We start from the raw sequence: 22,215 nt of genomic DNA, 5'->3' as shown, positions 1-22,215 counted from the left end.
ATTCAAATACTAAATATAAATACAAAATGTAAAACAAAAATGCAACAGGCACAACACTTAAAATGGCAGGTTTATATAAAATTCTATTCTTTCTTAAGGTCTAATACACAAAAATTTCTTGCATCTCCTCTCAAAAGCAGAGAATTCCATAACTTTGGAAAATAGAACTAAATTTATTTAAAGAAGTTGATGGGGTAGTTTTCCCAAAACACAAAAAACCTTAAAATGTTAGACAAAATAATAACAGACTTATATAATATGACAACAGACATCATATTGATTTCCCTGTTCCCGCCTGCTCTCTTTTTACCAGGTAAAGACACATTTTCTGGACTTCTGTGGCTGCCACATAATTATCAATTGAACAGTGCAAGAACTTGGAACCTCTTGTGCTGAATGACTCTTTATTTAGTTAAGAAACAATTTGAGACTCTTAGGCATTTAATTTTTTAAAAGCAGGATGCAGAGCATAGCACACTCATTTGGTATAAATGGTCTTTGGTGTCATTGAGCTGCAGACAATTTCCCCTTTGTAGCCTGTACCTTGTCCTGCCATCTAAAAACTTTCCCTCAGGGGAAGCCCTGACTCATGAACTCTCAATTTAGTTGCAGAGAATTGCTATTCCAATACAAATAAACATCCGTGTTTCAAGATTTATTAAACTTAAAAAATAACTAATGGATTAATGGCCAAGAATTAGGAAATAGTAGATTGAAATTTGAAGGAAGTTAGGAAATAAACTTTGAAATGTAAACATAATAATTTTAAAAGGAGGAATGAACTATAGGGCTACATATGGTGTGATCCTATTATATAACATTCTGCAGAGATGAAACTATGGGCATAGAAGTCAAATCAATGGTGACGAGGTGAGGATGGGAGGAGACAGACTCCAAATAGGGAACCATTTTGGAGTGAAGAAAATATCCTATAATCTGTGATGATAGTCACATGATTACATACATTTGTCAAAACTCAAATAACTCTTATCCTGAAAAGGCAAAATTTGGTCTATGTAAAACCATGTCTCAATAAACCCAATATAAAGGAATAAAAAAATTGAATGAAGGAGCGAGTGGAGCATAATGTAGTCATGATTAGACCCCCTTCTGGTTATTTTTTAATAGTCAAATTTCAAACTGATGACAAATTATATGTTTCTTAAAAGAAGAAATGTTCATGGTTACTTATTTTTGTTGAACCAGCACTTATATAATATTACCTCTATGCCAGCAATTATCCTAAGAGCTTTGCAAATTTCAACTAATTTAATACTCATAATAATTACCAATGAGATAGGCAATATGATTTCCTCATTTTTCAGACAAGGACTCTAAAATGCAAAAAAAGACACCTATCCAGTAGTGGAACTAGCATGTAGATTCTGTCAGTTTGGCTTCAAGTTATGTGCTCATAACCACTACCACATCTGCATGCTTTATTGTGGCTACCTTCCTACTGAGCAAAACTTGAATTATAGTTTAATTGTCATGGTACAGTAGATAGAGTACTTGGAAACCAATATTGGAGACCATCCAGTGCATTGACATTTAATCTCTCTGAATCCCAGTGGAAAAATGAGAACGATCATTTAGTTTATAATTTTTCACTGGGCTATTGTGAGTATCAAAGAGTATATGTGTGCTATATAGTATATGAAGAGAGGGGTGTCACACAAGCCAAGCCTACTTATTACTTATGATCTTGGCTCACAGGGCTCTCCATAACTTCTAAATATGACTATGGATGGTTTGGAAGATCACACAATATTTTAAAACTTAAAATTCCAAACTTTTCCCAAAATATGACTTAATTAAAATATTAATACCCAGATTAAAATAAAAATTCATATTGCAAAAATGTTGAAATGAAGACAAAAATTTCTAATTCTTCCTAGATGTTTAAAGATATATTTTTCAGTAGCGATATCCAGATAGAGGTAATATATATGCATATATCTATAAAGTTTGGATATAGATAGCATTTATAAGTCAATTCATTGGTATATGCATTAGTTTACTTCGAAAAGATATTTTTGATATGATTTTAAATATATCTTGAATGATTCTCCCAATATTGTAATCAGCTGTTTTTTTTCAATCAGTAATAGAATTTATGCTAAGAAAATAAACATCACAAGATTTCTTCAACCCTCAACTCTTAATAAAAGACTCTGCAGCTGGAGATCCAAACCCAGATCTAGTCATTTCTTGATGTGTAATTGACACACACTATTTAGCTTCTATGAGCTTCAATTTCCTTCCTCATCTGTAAAACAGGGAAAATAATAGCACTTGCCAGACAGCATTGATTTGAGGATTAAGTTAGATGATACCTACAAAGTGTTTATTCTTTGTGCCCTCAATGATTTCCCAACAATAAAAAAAAGTTTAACCAGTGTCTGATACATAATGCATAGTAGGTACCTGATACAGTTCAGCCATTATTATCACTGTTATCTATGATTATCACAATTATCTATTACTGTTAGATTACTATCTTCACAGAGGCTTTCAGCTAGAAAAATTATATTTACAATATGCATCTTCTTCTGTTCAAAAACTGTGGTTTGCTGTGTCAAGGCATATATGTGAACAGATGCACCTTGTCAGCTGTGTGTCCTCTTTCTGCTCTATTACCACTTGTTCTTCGTTGGTTAGAGATTTCTTTCACTAGGACCATCATTTTCCTAATCCTCTAGGACTGACATTTTGGAATCATCTTTATTTATGCTCATTGGTACTTTGTTCATGGTCATTCAATCATCAAGTTCTATTGGTTCATCAGATAGCTACTGGGAAAATATATATACATAACTCAACAATGTCCATAATCTCAAGGATCTTTTGATGTGGTAGAAGAAACAGACACTTCAACACAGTACGATGTTAGGTCTACATGGACATGCTTGTCAGTTCCATGAAGGAGCAGCCAGTTTGTTAGGGAGGCAATGCTTGAACTTTGCTGGCCGTATCATGCACTTAGTTGGCAGAGGTGTCCTCTTCAATGTTTCTCTTTTTCTTTCTTTCTAGCCCTACATAATCCATCAGAAATTTTATTTCCAAAATACCTGTTGAGTCTCTCCACTTCTTTCTGTTTCCACTGTACTTCCTTAGTGCATGCCATCATCATCTTTCTATTTGGTATCCCTGCATCTATCTTTGGCTGGTTATAATACATTTCTCACATGCTGTTCATATTTTTAAATATTAGTATATTAAAACATATTATTTCTCCGTATAGTAACATGTTTTAGTTTCTCATTACAGTTAGAAAAATAGGTCAAACTAGTATGCTAGTATATTACATCATACTAGCATAATGACTTTTTTCTACTTTTACAAATTAATGCTTATAACTATCTTTTGTAGGAAGAGTGATGGTCCCCAAAGATGTCCATGTACTCATCCCTGTAACTTGTCAATACGTTACCTTATAAATCAGAAAGGACTTGGCTGATATGATTCAGGACTTTGAGAAAGGGGCAGTTGTCCTCGATTATTGAGGTGGGCCCAGTATAGTTGCGTAGATAACCTATCCAGGCTGTGGTCAGAGAAAGAGATGTGACAACAAAGGCTATAGCATCAGGCAGATGCTATATTGCTAGTTTTGAAGGTAGAGAAAGGGGCCACAGAACAAGGAATACAATGATTTCTAGAAGCTCAGAAAGCAAGGAAATGGATTCTTTCCTAGAGCTCTAAAAGGAATGCAGCCTGGCTGACACTGATTTTTAGCCCAATAAGACTCACATCAAACCATTAACTTATAGAAATATAAGATGGTACATTAACGCTGTTTTAAGCCACAGTCAATAATAATTTTTATAGCAGCAATAGGAAACGAACACACCATTCCAGGCCATTTACATATCCTGATTCCTTTGCTTGGAATGCTTTTCTTCAGTTCTCCAGTGATACATTCTTTTCCAATTTTAAGTCTCAGCTTCACTGTTATCTCCTTAAATGTGGTCTTCCCTGATGGCCCTATCGTAACCTTCCTCTTGTCCTAACTCCTGAGCAACCCTAAAGCAATACTGTTTATTTTCTCCATGGGCTATCTTTCTGAAATTACCTGTCTTGCATATTCACTTATTTAAGGCTATTTTTCCACTCCAGGTGGTAAACTCCATGGGATCCAGGACTTCATCTGTGTTTGTTGTCCGCAGCTGTCTCCTAGTGCCTTGAATAGAATTTGCCAGACACTCAATAAATATTTTTTAAATGAGGGCATGAATTAGATCAGGGGATGGTTATTTCAGGCTAAGGTCCAGACCTGAGGTATGAAATTCAGAGGTATGAAACTGCTTTATGTGCTTTGGAAAATCTATTTTCTCCATGAGTGAAACAAGAGGAAAGTTTAAAAAGATGGGAACCAAGATGTTGGTATGTATTATTATCATTTTAACATATTGTGTTATAAAGTGCTTGGGTATCAGGTTTGTTTAGAAAGCAGAGTAATTGAGTGAAGGAATATATAACAAAATCCTCAGGGCTTGGTGACCAGTGGGATGCAGGTTGAGAGAGGACAAAGGGACTCCTCCCCTGGCTCTGACCTTGGGACCAGGAGGAGGGTGGTACTGTTAACTGGCATAAGAAACAGTGGGAGACGAGAGTTTCATTCTAGACTCTGAGTTTTATGGACACACCCAGTGGGAGACGTTTAATGTAGACAGTGATACAGTCGGCAGCTCAGGAGGAAAGCCGTGACTGAGAGTCAATCCCACGGTAATGGAGACAAGGTCTAGGATCTACCAGCCAGCACAGCCCAGGTCAGTGGGCAAGGAGGGAAAAAGCTGACGGGACAGCACTGCAGGGCACCAGGGAGCTTTCTGAGAGTAAGTTTGACTTGCAAAGTAGGGGGCATAGGAGGAGTCTGTGGGCCCAGGGAGGCCCTGGGAGGAAAGGATTTCAGTAGGAAGGGAGTAGTGAGTATCAGCTGCTCTGGGGACGGGAGGAAAGACAAAATCTTTGGGTTTATTAACAAAGGGCTTCCCCACCCCCTTCCCATATTCTTGGGCTAGAATTAAGTTGTTTCTTTCATTTGAGGGGGAGGGGTTGGGGAAGGGGAGGGGAGAAGGGTGGCTGGGTGGTGGGAGGGTGACCGGAAAGATCACCTATATTTCTGTCTAACAAGGGTACAAGTGAACTTTTCTAGAACTAGAATGTAAATGTTTTGACACAATGACTACGCAAATGACATGAAATTTATGTGAACCAGCTTGATGAAAGTATTTCAAAATGTATATGAAAACACTACACTATACCCCATGTTTGCATTAATGTATACAGCTATAATTTAATAATAAAAAAAAATTAACAAAGAGCTTGTTGATGTCTCTGGCGGTACAATATAGAGCTGGTAATGAGTCCCTGGTGTGGAGGTGAAGGGTGACGGGGAGGAGGAGGAGTGGAAGGAAGAAAAGAGACTACAGAAGACATGGGGGAAAGGAAAACTTTCCTTCCTTTTCTTATAAGTCAGGTATTGGTAAGGAGCAGGTCTACAGGCTGCAGGAAAGGAACAAGCAGAGAAAGAGAGGTGAAAGGTGGAGAGAGGGGGACACTGACACAGCAATGTCCTGAGGGAGAAGGGAGGGGCCAGGCCAGGAGTGTGGAGGGAAGGGTCAACCCTGCAAGGGTGCTGAGTCACCTTTCCCTCTGAGTCTGGAAGTATGAGAGTCAGGCAGGACTCATGGGTGTACAACCCGTGGGGTGTGGGCTGCATGCAGATTGTCTGAGGCCCGTTTTGCTTATCTGTGGTGTTGGATATCATAAAAAGTGTTCAGGGACCTTTTTTTGTGTGCTCATCAGCTTTCGTTACTGTTTGTTTATTTAATGTTTTCCCAACACAATTCTTACTCTTCCAATGTGCAGCAGAAAAAAAAAAATGATTGGGCACCTCTAAGACCAACCCCAGAGGCAGTGAGCACAGTCACTCTGGTGTTAGAAATTACTGAAAGAGACTCTTAGGAGTTTTTTGGCCAGGGCTGGGTTTGAACCCACCACCTCCAGCATATGGGGCCGTGGGCGACCTACTCCTTTGAGCCACAGTCACTGGCCTGAAAGAGATTCTTAAATTTACCACCTAGCTAAGCAAACTTGAGCAAGTAAACACATTTAAACCATGATTCCAAATATATATTTTGATAAAAATGATAAACACTTTTCAAGGTTGCTGTGAGAATGGGTAAAAATTGACCCACGAAGCACGCATTATTACAATGCATATACTGTTGGGGTAGGCCTTCTGGGAATGGGGACGGATTTCTGAGTCCTCTGGTCCAGCACTAGAATCAGTTCCCAAGGACTATCTTGCCCCCTGAATTCAGTCATATCTATTAAACAGACACATCTGGTCAAAACCTGTATGTTTTGGTTTTTTCCAAATTGCATGTGGTATTTTAAAGCCAAATGTAGAGAAAAAGCACAAGTCACAAAATATTTTGCTATTTATTGACGTGTTGACAATAAGAGTAAAAACTTCACAAGGATGAGCTAGAGTGCTAATTAATCTCTGCTTTCCTGACAATATTTGCTATGTCTCTGTCATACCAGAGCTTTTGGTATGGTCGGAAGAGGAAGCTGAAACTGGCAGGAATTGTGAGAGGTTGCATTATGCTTTTAATCTTTCTTATACATGGCCTGCTTATAGTTCAGTTTAATATAACTTTATTAACGATAGATCCTAAAATACTGATCTGAGCAGGAACTGAAGATTATGTACACTGACTCTACTTCAGGTCCTCTGATCTTATCTAATCTTCTTTGGATCCCCAGCATGGAGAATCATTGCTGAGAGCTGGAGATTTAACAGCTCTAAAAGTCTGTTAACCTGCATTTCAGTAAAGATTCCACAGAAGATGTTTGAAAATTGTGCCAACCCTTGGGTATCAAGGCCTCATAGTAAACTAGTACTGGGAAGCTCAGAGGACAATTAATTTTTCCCTGGCATTTATTTATTTTCCTGTTAGTTTCTTTGAATATTTACCAAGATGATTTTCAAGTTCTGGCCTCTCTCAGATATTATAGGAAGAATTAGCAAATGACAGTTTAGGGTTCTCACTCAGCCCATTCACTGGGGGAAAGTAGGAAACTCCTGGGAGTAGATGTCATTGAAATGAGATTTGTCCCAGTGAAAAGTTAAACTGAGGGGTACAGGGTTAGAAAGTCGGAAACTCCTTAAACCGCTGATTCCTCTACAATACCTCCCTAGAGATTCTACCTCCAAAGCTAAAATTCAAAGATTCTTAGATTTTTCTATTGAGAAGAATGATAAAAATGCTTTCCTTATCTGATCTCATTCTCTAATCTCTCCTTCATCTGAGTTTCTTCTGAGTCTTAGGCATCCCAAACATATTTATATGCTCTAGTTTTGTTTTATGTAAATTTGTTTTCTCAGTTATCGGCATCCATTCTTTGAAAGCGAGGGACATGCCTCTTCATTTCCTTGGTGTCATCCTTTTTTAGCACAGTTTAGTGCTTAGCACAGTTCAGGGTTCCTGATCATCCCTGAGCTGATTCACCTGTACTGTGTAGAACATCCATTCCAGGGGTATTCAAAGTAGCAAACAGATTAGATTATACAGAATCCTCTGAGGTCATTACTATCTTGGCAAGCATGAATGTGGTACAGAAGTTCAAGAATATTGCTCTCAGGGGGCATGTGCATCTGAGACTACCATATTCCCCGCTGGAGAGTTAATAACACCACCTTTTACTTTATGTGCAATTTGCAATTTGAAACTTAGTAATATACAACTCATTTTAGTGTCACTAAATCTTGTAGACTGACCAGGGTAAAGCCTTTTTATCAAATAAGAAATTTGGAGTGTGCAGAGATAAAGACTATGTGACTATTGACAACATGAGTGAGGGCAGAGCTGGTGTTTGAGCGGAAACCCTCTGAATCCAGATGTGGTAGACTTCTCATTTCTTTCCACTAGCCAATTTTTCTATATAATTAAATTCTCTGGGCAAAAGAAAGCTGCACGTGTGGTTCCTTAACAAGAGATGTGGAGAGATCAGGATAAGACCTGTCTTTTGGATTCAAAGTATGCTGCATCACAAATTCATTTCTCCAAAGTAGTTTCCTTACCTGAACTTTACCTGGGCAGTGTTCTAAGAGTCCCCTTCCAGAGTATGGGGTAAAAACAAAACATAAGTAGAATCTAAGAGGGGATGAGGATACTTCCTTATTTAAGCAAAAGAAAGGGTTAAAATGTGATCCGTTTACAGACTTAAGGTGGAAAAGAGGGTCTTGAATTTATCCAATTGCCTAAAACTAGGCTAAAAGGCTGTATTTCCTCCCGAATGTCTTTTTCAGCTTATAGGGGAAAAGTTAAGGAGTGTGTCTGGGGGAAGGGTTAGGGAGGGGAGAATAGGATTCTTTCTCTCGAACAGACTTTCTTAAAAAAAAAGAAAAGGAAAGAGAAATAAAAGTTTGCTTCTGTTATTTAGTCCCATCCATGCTTTTAACATAAATGAAATCGAGAAAGTTCAGGCACAGAGGCGCGTGTTCTGATTTGGTTGTTTACCATCAATCAGACCGTTGCTTGGCAGACACTGGATGGTTATGAGCCTGAACAAGCTGAAAAGGGGCAGGAAAAGAAGTGGAGGCAGCATTCTTCCTATTTAAAGCTGCATCGCTTGAAAAAAGTTTTCACAGACTGTGCCGGAGCTGGTGCTGAAAAAGGGGGTTTGCAGAGGCAGCCCCGGGGCTGGTGCTGAAAGAAGAGTCCACAGCTGACTTCATGGTGCTACAATAACCTTAGAATCTACTTTTTATTCCCAGGAGGACCCACATGTCTAATATTTAGACATGATGGCAAACTGGGTAGAAGCAAGACCTCTCCTCATTCTTACTGTTTTATTAGGGCAATTTGTCTCAATAAAAGCCCAGGAAGAAGGCGAGGATGGTGAGTTTGCCGTTTGCTTTGCTTGTGGTGTTTATCGCACGGTTTGAGAACTAAGCGGAATGTTAAGCCCCAGGAAGAGCTGGAAGAGGAGGCTCAGGTTTGAAGTTTGAGAAGGGGGCTGACAGATTTGCACCTGGGAAACAAACGGCTTGGAAGACAATCGGGATGTTTGTGAATCCGGAGCGTCTCGATCTGCCGTTGGAAAGAGTGCACTACTAAATATTTCTGGGAAAGCCTGAGATAAGTCGTTTCGCCTGAGTGTGAGAGTGGGAAGTTTAAAAGAAAAGAAAAGAGTAGTGCTTACAACAGAGCACTAAAGGCGTTTTATTTAGTTAGAGGAATTCTGTGCTGTGGGCTGGAGTTTTCGGAGCAAGGAAAAGTCGCGGCAGGAGCTGGGTAGGGTGGAGTCTTTTTTTGTACTGAACTTCAGCGGCTTCATAAAATTCTTTGTTTAGAAAAAGCTCGGCAGCAGCTCCGATAGCTCTGATTTTTCTTTGTCTTTGGCTGCTCATTCTTTTCTCTTTACAGACTTAGGCTTCTTTACCATTTTCATTTGTGATCTTAAAATTACTTTGGGTTACTGGGAAGCAGCCTCGTTTATTTCTCCATGACAGAGGCTGATAGAAGCCAGATTTCTTCAACAGTGGTATTTTCCCACCCTACTGACTTGGTTAGGAGGACAGTGGTGGTTCCCAGTTGGATGGCAGGAAATCAGCATGCCTTATATATCATTTGTTTGGCACAGAGCATTTGTATGGTTTTTATCCCGTAGACAAAAGTTTTCTTCCTTTCTTTGTTTTTGGTATTTTTTTTTTTTTTTTAAAGAGAAATCTTGCCTTGTTACTAACTTTGTTTTGCCTGTGCAATTTGCAAATAGCAGAGTTAGGTTAGATGGTCTGGCTAAGCAGCAATTCATGGCTGATATAGAACATGAGAAAATATTTAAATTGATTCTTCCGATTTTTGAATCCTTACTCTTCAGGGCTAAATTTCAAATACAGACATATTCTCTTTTATAATGGGCCATTATATATTTTCATAACTGTTTAACATCAAATTCAAGTTTTTAAAACTTTGCACTTTCATTAATTTTTCTGTTACTTTTACCCCCACACATATATACATAGCTGTATCTAGACCTACGTTACTGTATCTTACTCTAAAGATGTTCATTAAATTAATCTAGAGATCACAGATCCTAAAAACTTTCAGAGTCAAAATAAGAATCTAGAGATGAATACCCAACAATCTATCAGGAGTCCCATAGAGGGGGCACTTTCTAAATCTTGCAACTTTTTATGTCACATTTTATGTTCTGAAAAATGAAGCGATTTATAGAAGGTAAAAACATTTGAGTTCCTTTGTCATAGTGAAAAGCATGTGCTGCTTAGAAGGGTGGGAAAGATAATTGAATAGGAAGTAGAATTTAGAAAAGGGGAAAAATACAGAAAAATTACAGTAGCTATAGAAAATATGATTGTAAGAGGAAGATTTTCCTCCTCCCCCAACAGACAACTAAGTTTAATTAAAACATTTTAATATATCTTTTTGTTCATTTACATTAAAATTAATAATTTACTCTTACAAAAGTCCTGAAATAATTGAATATGTGAAATGAAAAGACTGTTTCATAAGGTACATGAAATAGACCATATATTGAAAGACTTTCCATACAGTTTTAATTACTCTGTAGGTGTTTTTGAAAAATGAACAGACTTTAATTTTCCTAAATAGTAATTTACATAAATGTTAGGAATGTCAGACTTTGATGCAAAAAACAGTTCCCAACTCCAAACCAACTCCAGTCCCCCCCAGTATCACCAAGCACAGAAATTAGAATTCCAAATGTCAGATTTACAGAGAATGTGTGATTACTTGCATATGTATTGTAAAAAATAAATTTCTCTGTTTTATTACTCAACATAAGAGAATGTATGTGATAAGTCTTCAATAGCAAAAGAAAGTAGTTATGTCCCTAATTAAATATAACACAGAGAAGAATTCCAGAATCCAATATATCTGGAGTCATTTAACTTGTACTGTATTTACTTGGCATATATATTTTGGTTTAAGTTGATACTGTATGGATATTTGGCAATACTTTATTTCCCCTGTTGAGGCATGTCACAAGCTTAATGGAAATGTCAGAATTGAGAAACTCCACGTGGTTTTGAGTTTGGAGAAAAGTAAGCTTAGGTAAATGCTCAAAATTAAATAAATATCTAAGGCACACATGCAAAACAAGTATGTTTTTCAAAATTTGGGTATGAAGACTAAATCATATACTGTGGTATTTACATTGTCTACCAATGTTTTCCTTTGGAAATGTAGAGACCTGCTATTGCATGTAAGTGCATATTTTTTTTCCCCTGCTTATGTCCTCAAGGCATATTTTTCTTGTATTTGACTTTGAGTATTTGCCAGAAATGTAAAATATAAGGACAGTGGCTCTGTCTGATAAAAATAGGAATTATAAGGTAGATGTAAATAGATAAAGTTGTAGGCATTTTAGTTCAAAATCAATACTGTTTCTCAGTAAATGTTAAGAACTTATTGGATTGTTTTTTAATTGATAAGAAACCAGGAAGAAAAAGTTTGAGAGTTGGGCTAACTTTAGTTGAAACTATAAAATAACATGAATTAGGGAGTTAAGACATAAAACCAGTTTTTCAAGAATGTGTGTGTGTTGGTGGTGGGCAGTATGTGTGTTCCATTGAAATATTTCATATTTATTTTTTGTAAGAGAAAAGCTAGAGTGTTTCCAGTTAATTTTGTATTCCTGAAGAATACTCTCATAGCTAGTGAACTACATACATTCCTGTTATTAGACCTAGGCATACTTAATTTTACAAAATAACCTTTGGTATGAACCACCAGATGAGCAGTGGAGAGAAGATAAAGGGCAGAAATGTACCATTTATTTCTAGCAGCTATACATGTCGCTGTTTTCAGAGGCCAGGCAGGTGACATAAATAAGTGAAGTGAGTGAGTGTTTCCACGTCAACAGAGGATGAGCAGCCTGTGGGGAACTGAAGATGCATATCCACTTTATGATATTCAAAATTAATGTTTTGAGAGTTACTGCATAAGCCAATTAAAATATATCTGAGCGCCAGATGTGGCTCATAGTCCATAAATTTGCAGCCCTCCTGTTTCAACTTTACACTGATATCCTGGACTCAAGCCAACTTTTGATTACCAAGGGATGAAGGGTTCACAGTTCTTTCTATGTCATGATCACTTCTATTTTTATGACTTCATCTCTGTCATTTTTCTCACTGTTCAAGTACAAATATGCAGAAGCAGATCCTTAACATTCTGCAAGATTTGAAAGGAATCGTTTTAAAGGAGGTACAGAATATGAGTAGATAGCTTAAGATTTTTGTTTACTCAACTAGTTTTAAACTCATTACTATTAAAATAGATACTTTAAATCATGTAGGATATGAAGACTTTTCTCTTTAGTGGGTGTTTGTGTTAAGGTCCAACTGCATATAGCAGAATGCAGTAATTTAAATAAACAAATAAACAAACATAAACAAATTTAAAAGGCTTTTTTCCCCCCTTTAAAGGAAACATTTAAGTAGGCATTAAATGGCTAGCATATTGGCTCCACAATGTCATCAGAGACTAGATCTCTACTCCCTTATCCCTGGGGCATGGTTTTTGATTTTATGGCTCTAAATGGCTGCTGAAGCACTGGCCATTACGTGTACTTTCTAGGCGCATGGATAGAGGATGGGAGACAAAGGCTGTGAGCCTTTTCTGCCTTTATGAAGACTTCTAACTTCTAAGACTTCATAATATTTCATCTTATTTCTACTTGGCCAGAATTTAGTCATATATTTATATAGACCTGTGAGGACAACTAGGAAATGTAGACTTTATCTGGATGGCACTGGCAATGTACTCTACTAGGTATAGTTCTTCTAGGAAGGATATAAAGAAAAATAGCTACTAGGAGGCAACTACAGTCTCTACCAAAGTGAGTGTGCTTGTCAACTACTTTTAGTAAACTAGATCTTATACTTTCAATGAATAGAACAAAGCTGTGTGTCAGATCTACACTGGTTATTCACTTCTGAGTGGGCTACAAAGCCAAGGACACTGGATGGCATTTTACTGCATTTTATTTACTTCTTAATCTAATTCTCTTCAGATAAATTTGGAAGTATCTATACTTTTTATCCAAACTAAACTAATGAGTTCGTTTGAAGAGTATAGCTCTCTCTACTTATGTAGATTGGTAGATTGATAGATTTAGTGAATTCTTTCTACTGGCTAACACATTGTATACTTTGACCATGACTCTGTAGGGTAATTGGTAAGCAATCCACAGATCAGTGTAATGTAAAGATGACTACATAAGGAATCACCTGGGATCTCGCTACTAATATAGATTCTATACCCCTGTCCTTTCCAAGTTCCCTGATTTAGTGGGTTTGGATGAGTCTGAGAATCTGTGTATTTTCAAAGTTCTTCAAGTGACTCTTATTCACATTGGTGAGCCAATGTATTAAGTCTTTGAATAGCAATCTTTTATCTTGATGTAGACTAATTGGCTTTTATGTTGCAAGGCTATACATTGTGACTTTCAGTAATAACTTGTTATTCCAGTTATTTAATTAACTTATGAGGTTGTCTAATTAAAGTTCATTGATCAGACATGAAAAATTCACAATCATTTCTGGAAAAATAACTCAAGGTCCAGGTTGCCCTCATGGTGGGCGAAAGACACATGTTATTCAAATGTATTTCCAGGTGAATATGTTTTTCATTTTTAATCATTCTTCTCTCTTATTTCTCCTCATACTTCAGTATTGTCACCACAGGGCTGAAATTCAGTGTGTTAATCATTTTAGCACCTCATGGAAGATGTGAAGCAAAGCAGAAATGGGGAACTTTGTTTGAGAAGTTGGTACTTAGAATTGGAATCATGTTAATCTATGGCCATAGAATGAATTTTCATTTTAATCATACAGTTTACTTCAGGTTGAATAATGCTCTAAGTTCTTATATTATCACCTAGCCTTACACAGCATTCATAAAATGTTTGAACTTTTTGATCCGATGGTTTTTCTCTATCACAACATTGAAAATCTTTTATTTACATATGAGAGATGCAGTAAGGATAGGAGGAAAAGACCAGAACTGTTAATTATTAATTGATCTGGTACATAAACTTGGGCAAGTTGCACAGATTCATATAAGACAAATCTTAGAATTAAATAACATGGTTGTCTTTGATGTAACATTTTCTATGATTTATACCCATGGAAGTAGAAGGAAGTAGAAGGTTCATTACAGATATTACAAGAGACATTATCAATTTATTGTTAAGTATGAGGTTTTTGAAATTTTCTTATAACTGTAGTAAAAATAACCATTTGAAAAAATGTTTTGAGTCAGAATGACATTATTAGGAAGATACTGATAATTTAGTTTTCCTTTGAATTTATTTCCATATAATTTCACATACAAATTATGTACATTTTGAATATGAATTGTCATATTCAATATTTATGTACTCTTGGCATTTGCATGGGGGACCAGTCTATCCTAAAAAATAATTTTGTATTAAAGATATGACCATATTGGGCGGCGCCTGTGGCTCAAAGGAGTAGGGCACCAGCCCCATATGCCAGAGGTGATAGATTCAAACCCAGCCCCAGCCAAAAACTGCAAAAAAAAAAGATATGGCCATATTGGCAGCCTTAGGCTTTTGGTTTCATGTTATTGATATGTTTAAAACTAAACTCTTCAAAAGAAATCGAGATGGTTCCATCTTATACAGAACATAATATCTAAAAAACAGAATATCAGGGAAATTACAAATCTTGCCCTATATAGAGAGAGATGTCATGTTAATAATATTAATAAATTAACATTAATAAGTCAGTGGAACTTAGTCTCTATAGTCTTCTGGTACAATGTTCAAACTCAAATATGTTTACATGCTGTTTTTTCTATGTTTAGATCTGGGAAAGAGGGGAGACAGCCTCATGGGTAATGGTTATTTTTTTAATTCCCTCTCTTTTGGAGGTGTCTGTTCAGCCAGAATTGTAAATTGAGAATTCGGTTTTAAGATAATAATGAACTGTATCCCTGGTTGAAACATTGCTGGCAACCTAACCACCAAGGCCTTGTTGCCGTCTATACAGCCTAACAAGCACAGTCAGCCTTGGCCTCTCCTGCACATGAGAGGAACTTGGGTCCTGTCCCTTGCTGCACTTAGCAGTTTCTCGACCTGCAGGAAGTCCCCCAACCTCACTTAGTCTTTGCATCCTCATCTGAAATACTTGGGAAATACACTCCTATGGTTTTATGGGACTCTAGGAGGATTATTGGGAAATTTACCTAAAGGCAACTTTAGAGTACTTAAATGAGACCCAAGAAGTGATATATTAAAATCTATTTCAGTCATCAGATATAAGCCCTGCAGGAATCTTCATTTTTGAAGCACTTTCTGCATTTTATTTGTTCTCCATCTCCTTGGGGGGACTTCCTCCATTAATCTCACTCTTTTCTATAATTTGCATCATTTCCTTTTTGTCTGCTCTTTTTCCTTAGCCTATAAACAAGTCCAAGTTTCTCCCAGGGCCTGTGTCTCGCTCCCACTCTTATCTTTGTTCTTAGCCCAGCTGCTTTAAAGGACCAGTATAGTTTTCTGTCTCTGCCTCGCATGCCCTTGCCTGGCCTCCCCACATTCCACTTAGGCCGGTCTAGTAAGAGGAGGATTAATATGCGCAATGTTTCACAGGCACCTTTGGCCTCGTCTCATCGGTCTTTTTTCCTTTATTTTATACAATCGGCCACTGTAGCTTTCCTGAAATTCTGCTCTCTGAAGGTTCTTCCTTTACTTCCCTGCTCTTTTCTCCCTCATTACTGTTATTCTCAGAGGATGCGTTCACTGATTATCTCTGGATAAGGTCTTCGTAGGTCATCTAGGAAAAAGTGTTTTGCATAACAATAAAATGCTGATAATTTCAGATCTCTCTGTCCAACCCCTACCTCTAATAAGAACTTAAGAGGTGTGTATCCATAGACCTCTGGATGGCCCAGAACCACTTCAAGTTCAGTCCCCCCAAAACTTCACTCATTATCTTGCCTTCAGACTGGGCTATTTTGCTTGTATAATCCTTCTTATGTCAGTTAATGGCAGCATCATCCTACCTGATCATTCAATCGGGCGTTCAATCAGCAAAATTTGAATGTCACTGAGCTCTACCATTTGGCCTGCTAAATATTTCCCTAATATATCTTTTCTCCATCTGTGCTACAAATGCCCCAGTTCAGGCTCCCATCATCTATCCCTGGATGGCTGCAATGGCATGTGCATTCTTCCCCGTGCCTCCCAGGTGTTCACTTGTCATCCACACACACACAGATCCTCTTTATTGCCAGTGTGATGTAAAACTAAAGACTAATCATGTTTTTATTATGCTTTCCTTAAAACCTTCCATTGGCTCCCATAACTTGAAGAAAGAGTAAGGCTCAAGCTTCTCAGCATGACATACAAGACCCTCCAGATCTAGCCCATTTATAGAATTTTAGGCACATCAACTGTCATTGTTTCCCTAAAAATAAGGAATTGCTTGTAACTCCCACCCCCTAATACACACACACTCACACACACACACACACACACACACTTACTGTCTCCCTTTTTAACATCTCTGCTGTTCTCCTGTCCACATTCTGCTCAGCACTCTCCTTCTCCATTTGTTGATAACAAGGCTTCTCCTTTGCTGTCTCACCGTGCTCACTGCCCCTCTCTCCGGTGTGAACTATATTGTGTAGAGAAGTGTTCTCACAAATTCATGTCCTATGTCATTCTCCAGTTGAACATTTTATTTTGACTTGATATTTAGCACATTATATTGGCCTAAACTCTCTGTGAGTATTTTCTTTTTACCCTAACAAAGTGTGATCTTCTACACTCTGTCCAAACAGCTACGATTATTTCTATGAATGTTACTTAATGTTATTGATTGCTGCACACCACGAGGCATTCTTTCTCAGGTCAGATCTAAATACTTACTGTTTCCACATCTGATTTGTGTGATTTATGTACATTAATGCCTTTCCTTTTATCTCTCTCTGCCTATTGGCATTTTCCTTCAACTTCTATTTCAATTTTTGTATCTGCTAAAAAGATTCTTATCAACAATAAATATCATCTTTCCTTTCGATGTATCTTCTCTAAGTACTTCAGATGTATTGGTGTTAACTAGTGCTAAGTTTCTTGGGAGAGAGAATGAATGCCTTACATTCATTTTATATATTGGTTATATCCATGTGCAGATACTAATTGAATACTATTTGGGAAAATCTAAACAAAAAATTTTTCAACAAGTGAGTGAACTGAATTCAGATTCAAGTTTTGCAAATTATATTTGTGTATTCTTGAGCAATTTTCTTTATTTCCCTGTGTCTTAGTTTTTCATCTGTAATGTCAGAATATTAATATTTACTTCAAGTTATTGTTATGAATACTATCATGTATATACACCGTGTACCTGGTAGCATGACTCCTAGCAAATAGGAAGAGCTTATTAAATAGTAAGTGGTATTGTTATTACATTACTATTTAATACTAATAGCAATAATAATAAATGCCAATTGGGTGGTTATGAGAGCCAAAATGTTAGATGTTAGGGACAAATAAAACAACAACAACAACCACCTTTGCTGTTAGAGAAATTAAGTCTGGTATAAAGCTTAACATGGAAATTTTATCTACATTTCTACTGTGATCATTTTAGCAATATAGCAATATTTTTATTTGTGTATTTTTAATGAGCTCTTTAAAAGATGGGATTAAAACCTTATTTAAAAATTTTGCTATTCATATGAAAGGACTGTTTTGTATTGTCTCCTTTTGTAGGTGTACTACTGAAAAAAAAAAAAAGAAAGTAAAAACAAAAGCTTCTTCCACTGGAGACTTTCTGATGGCTCCATGATTTCAAGGATCAGGGCCCTTTCCTGTTTCCCACTCCCGCATTTCTGTGATGGTTCCCAGTGACTATGCAGGCCAAGTGTTGTCCACTCCATGCCCCAGTGCCACCTCATGCCTGTCGACTGGCCCTGTCTGCGTCAGAATTCATTTTCTGAAAATATGATAGTCATAAAAGTCTCTATTGAAAATCAGAATCTTATTTTCCACTCTGTGTTTCTCTGGGTTGCCTTTGGAATGACAGGAATTGCTTCACTGCACAAGGATTTACAAGGCAGCTTCCAGGACTATTTGGATACAGTAGTGGGCGGTGACCATCTTTTCCCCGACTGGGCAGTGAGTGTCTTCATTTTCCAAAAGCTGTTAACTTACCTCACTTCCTTCACTCCCGGGTATTCTTGTGAAATTTACTCCAGAAAGTAGAAACTAGTATGGGACATTAGGAATGTTATTCATACTCACGTTTTTCTTACTTTGCTGCACTTTTTTCTTTTTAGGTTGTTAAACTTAAAAAACATTGATACACTTAACTTGGAAGGAGAGGTGCAGGTCGAGTTTTCCAGATATTTGTGGCTATAAAATTCTTTAGTTAAATATTTGATATTCAATATTTGAATGGTTGTTCTGTGGCCTTCATTCACCTTTAGATTTTTCGTCATGGAATTCTGAAAATATGGATGGCTCCATGCAAATGCAATTTATTTAAAAATTTAAGGATTTAACATTTTCATCTAGTTTACATAGCAATTATGTGCTTATTTTCTCCTGAGGCAGAAGAACCTATCAGATTCATTTATGCTAGTTTGAAAATATTTTTTAAACCTGTGCTTTCTCATTATTTCCAGAGATTTTATTAAAGAAATGGAAACCTAAGTTAATTCAGGGCCTCATGTTTCTCATATTATTGATAAAATTCTAGCTAGAATCTCTCATGGGGTGAACTGACTACCATTGGAAGATGCGCTGTGGGGAAGTTTCTTGTTTTCTGATCTTTGGCTACAAATGCAAAAGCTCTGAGGTTTCAATTTTCTTTGAGAGGGCACAGGACACACACAATTCCAAGGCAAGTGAGAAATTCTTATATGAAAATTTTTTAACATGAGTAATTGAGTTTGTACTGGACTTGAGGCTACTGAATGAGGGTCAGCTGAAAATCCTATCAGAAAGGTTGTGTTCAAGCCTTAAGGTGCTATAGTGGTACATCTTCATAGATATTTATACTCTTTTTTTTCTCTTAGTTGTTTCCTATTTTGCGTTAATGCTTGACCTCTGTTGATTAGATTTTTTTTGTGTGTGTGTGTGGGCCTTATTATTTTGCCTTAAGCACAGTATAACTGAACTTAATTTTGCTTAGAACTAACTCATAGATCCCTGAAGCAACGGAGTTTTCATTATTCCAGGGAGATTTTATTATATACTCAGAATCTCCTTGTTTTGTTTTTAATAATAGGAGTTGGGGGTGGTATTGATGTAAAAGATGGGACGAAATGGAAACAGAATGAGTTCTGTAGAGATACATCTATGAATATACTCTAAGTTCTCAGTGGGGGTTTGTGTTTGTGGAGGACGACAAAATAAAACTAAATTCGTAGGTTTTATGATATTTTCGTATGTTCATTATATAAATAAGCATGTTAACAAACTTATTGAACATACAGCTCACCAGAGCTTCCCATGCGCTTATACTTCTTGGGTGAAATGTTGCTAATGTCCTAAGAGCAAGAGCAGGCCCAGTTAGAAGAAAAATAAATTGAAATAGATGACTTATTTTAATTGTTTTTTTTTTTTTAGAGAAATATGATTTCAACCTCCTTTCCATTTAAAGGAAAGCCATTAGGGATTCTGAGTCCATCCTTGCCTTCTAAGGTGTCACATTGGAGCTCTATCTGGATGTTGCTTTCCCCAAGTTTTCTTCAAATTATAAACTTTTCCTCCTAATATGACCTCTTATCAAAATTTACCCATTTGGCCTCCTCTTCTTTCCTACACCTTAAGAAACTAACACACTCCACATACTCTCTGTAATTACTGTCCTACACACAGGTGTAATACTGTTATTCCCTTGTAGTGCAAGCTCATTTATGGTAATTTACATTTTAAGATTTTTTTCTAAGTATTCATGGCCCATGAGAATCAACTGACATACTGGCTCCAGATTAAAGCCCCAATGTCTCAGATGGATTCTGTGGCTCACGCTATGTCTGTGGATAAAATTCAGCTGTCATAGACACTCTGTCCACAGAAGGTTCCACAGTCAAAACCTTAGACTCACATCTGTTCTGAAAGACACAGAGCCTTGCCTGATGTAATCAAACAGAACTTTTCCCACCAGATTCCCACTGTTTTTGAAGAGGACTTTTGAGTTTCTTCAGGATAGAACCCTGAAATTGCCACATAATATCTGCCCAAAGTGACTGAACATAGCCAACTGAATTTAAGAGACGTGCTTTCCAAAATGACAGACTCCCTTGAACCGTGTCAGAGTGGATACTTCCCTGCTGGCACATGCTCTCTTTCTTGCCTCAGATGATTTAAAAACAAAAAACTTATCTTTCTAACACTCTTCTATAGTGGGTTTCAAGTCTAACTTGAGTAGAACCTTATGCTTCCGTGGCACTGAGTAGGATGTGGAAGATAGCAGAGAGGGTATGGAAACCATGAAGTGTGTGGGAAGAAGGGTTTTCTGAAAGTACACAGGCTGTGCCCATTGGTAGTTGTCTCAGATAGACTCACAGAGATACACTGAAATGTAAGGCTCCATGCCGGTTTGGTATGACCATACCCATATGATGTCTCGTGGGATTTATAGATAATTTCAAAAATTTAGAGGAAGTATGTGACATCTCTTAATTTTTTCCTTTGAATCTTCCAATTTTTGACCCAGTTTTCCTAAAACATAGTAAATTTAGAATAAACTTTCACAATACTATATATAATACACAGTTCACAAGGACCTCAAACTCCTGGGCTCAAGTGATGTTCCTGCCTTAGCCTCCCAAGTACCTGAGACTATCGGTATGCACCTCCACACATAGACAATTTTTATTTTTGTAGAGAGAGGCTGGTCTTGAACTTCTAGCTTTAAGCGATCTTCCCACCTTGGCCTCCCAAAGTACTGGGATTATGGGGTTGAGCAATGCACCCAGCCTATATATCAGTTCTTGTGTGGTAACAGTATAAATACTACCAATTATGCCTATAGGCAGAAGGATTAAGACATTGACATAAGTGAGATTTTTTTGAATTGCTCTAGGGTTTCCAGTTATTATCATTTTTTATATCTAGAGCTTTTTGACGTTAGCAATTTTGACATTTAGAACTTCTTTTCCATTTACTTTTGATAGGGAAAAGTCTTTGGAGTCACATTTTTGAATCCTGATTTTGCTCCTTGTTAAATTGTGACCTTGAGCAGTTTACTGATTTTTGAGATGTAGTTTTGTCATCTGTATATTGAGAGGTCATATTAAAATGCTTAGCACTTTATGGGCACTAAAGAAATGTGAATATTATTAGCATTTTAAAGATGGATTCCCTGACTGTTTCATTACAGCTGATTTCTTCCATAACTGAAATAGTTTTTATCATACCATTCTTGGTTGCTAGGTCTGATAGGAGGAGTGAATCCTAGGGTCCTGGGGCAAAATTGGGGAGGGAGAGAATGGGGAAAAGTGTAATTGATAGACTACATGACAATAATAAATTTTTATTTATCTTATTTTTTTTATCTTGGGCCAAGTCTGTGCTCAGCTCTTGATTATTTAAAAATCAAGTCAGGGAAAGCAAACCAGCAAAAATGTAGAACATGAAACTTTGGTATTAGAATGCATTTCAAAAATTTGGTGGTACGTAAACTCATTTAATTTAATTCTTTTTTTCTAAGATAATGATTTTGACAATTGTTTACACATTAGGCTCAGGTGGAGTTGTTTGAGAAAAGTGGAACTCTACTCAGTACATGAAACATCTGCTTACTCTCCTGCTATTTTACTGATGTCATGATAGACTTATGTGAGCCCTGGGGCAGTGAGTGCTTTTGTGAGGGATGGCATGCACCTTGCCTGAGCGGTCAATGAAGAGAAAGCAGCTGTTTGAGCTCACTCAACTTGTATTAACTCAACATGGCAACAGAGTCCAGCTTGCACTGTCCCTGAGTCAGAGGACTGGAATAAAGTCCTGACCCTTTCCTTATAAATTCCTTACAAATATAATGTGTTAGAGGCTTATTCTCTCATTTATAAAACAAGGGTAATGCTTTATATTTTTCCACTTTACAGGTTCTAAAAAAAGGAGTCCATAAAACCTGTGGAAATTCTTTGCAGATGTAAAGCCCTGCAGTGTTACTATTTT

The 22,215-nt window shown here is 37.1% G+C and overlaps 1 protein-coding gene across 1 annotated transcript in view; it reads left to right on the top strand.

The window, feature by feature from the left end:
• The first annotated feature begins 8,540 nt into the window (after positions 1-8,540).
• Positions 8,541-22,215, top strand: part of COL5A2 (collagen type V alpha 2 chain) — a 136,810-nt gene continuing 123,135 nt past the window's right edge. The window contains exon 1 of the mRNA XM_012812200.2: positions 8,541-8,912. Within this exon, the coding sequence (XP_012667654.1) occupies positions 8,816-8,912 (97 nt within the window). The 5' untranslated portion in view covers positions 8,541-8,815. The remainder of the gene's footprint in view (positions 8,913-22,215) is intronic.

This window comes from Otolemur garnettii, unplaced genomic scaffold (genome assembly GCF_000181295.1).
Source record: "Otolemur garnettii isolate 467f Iridium unplaced genomic scaffold, OtoGar3 scaffold00195, whole genome shotgun sequence".
Classification (NCBI taxonomy): domain Eukaryota; kingdom Metazoa; phylum Chordata; class Mammalia; order Primates; family Galagidae; genus Otolemur; species Otolemur garnettii.
This window is presented reverse-complemented; position numbering and strand designations above follow the sequence as displayed.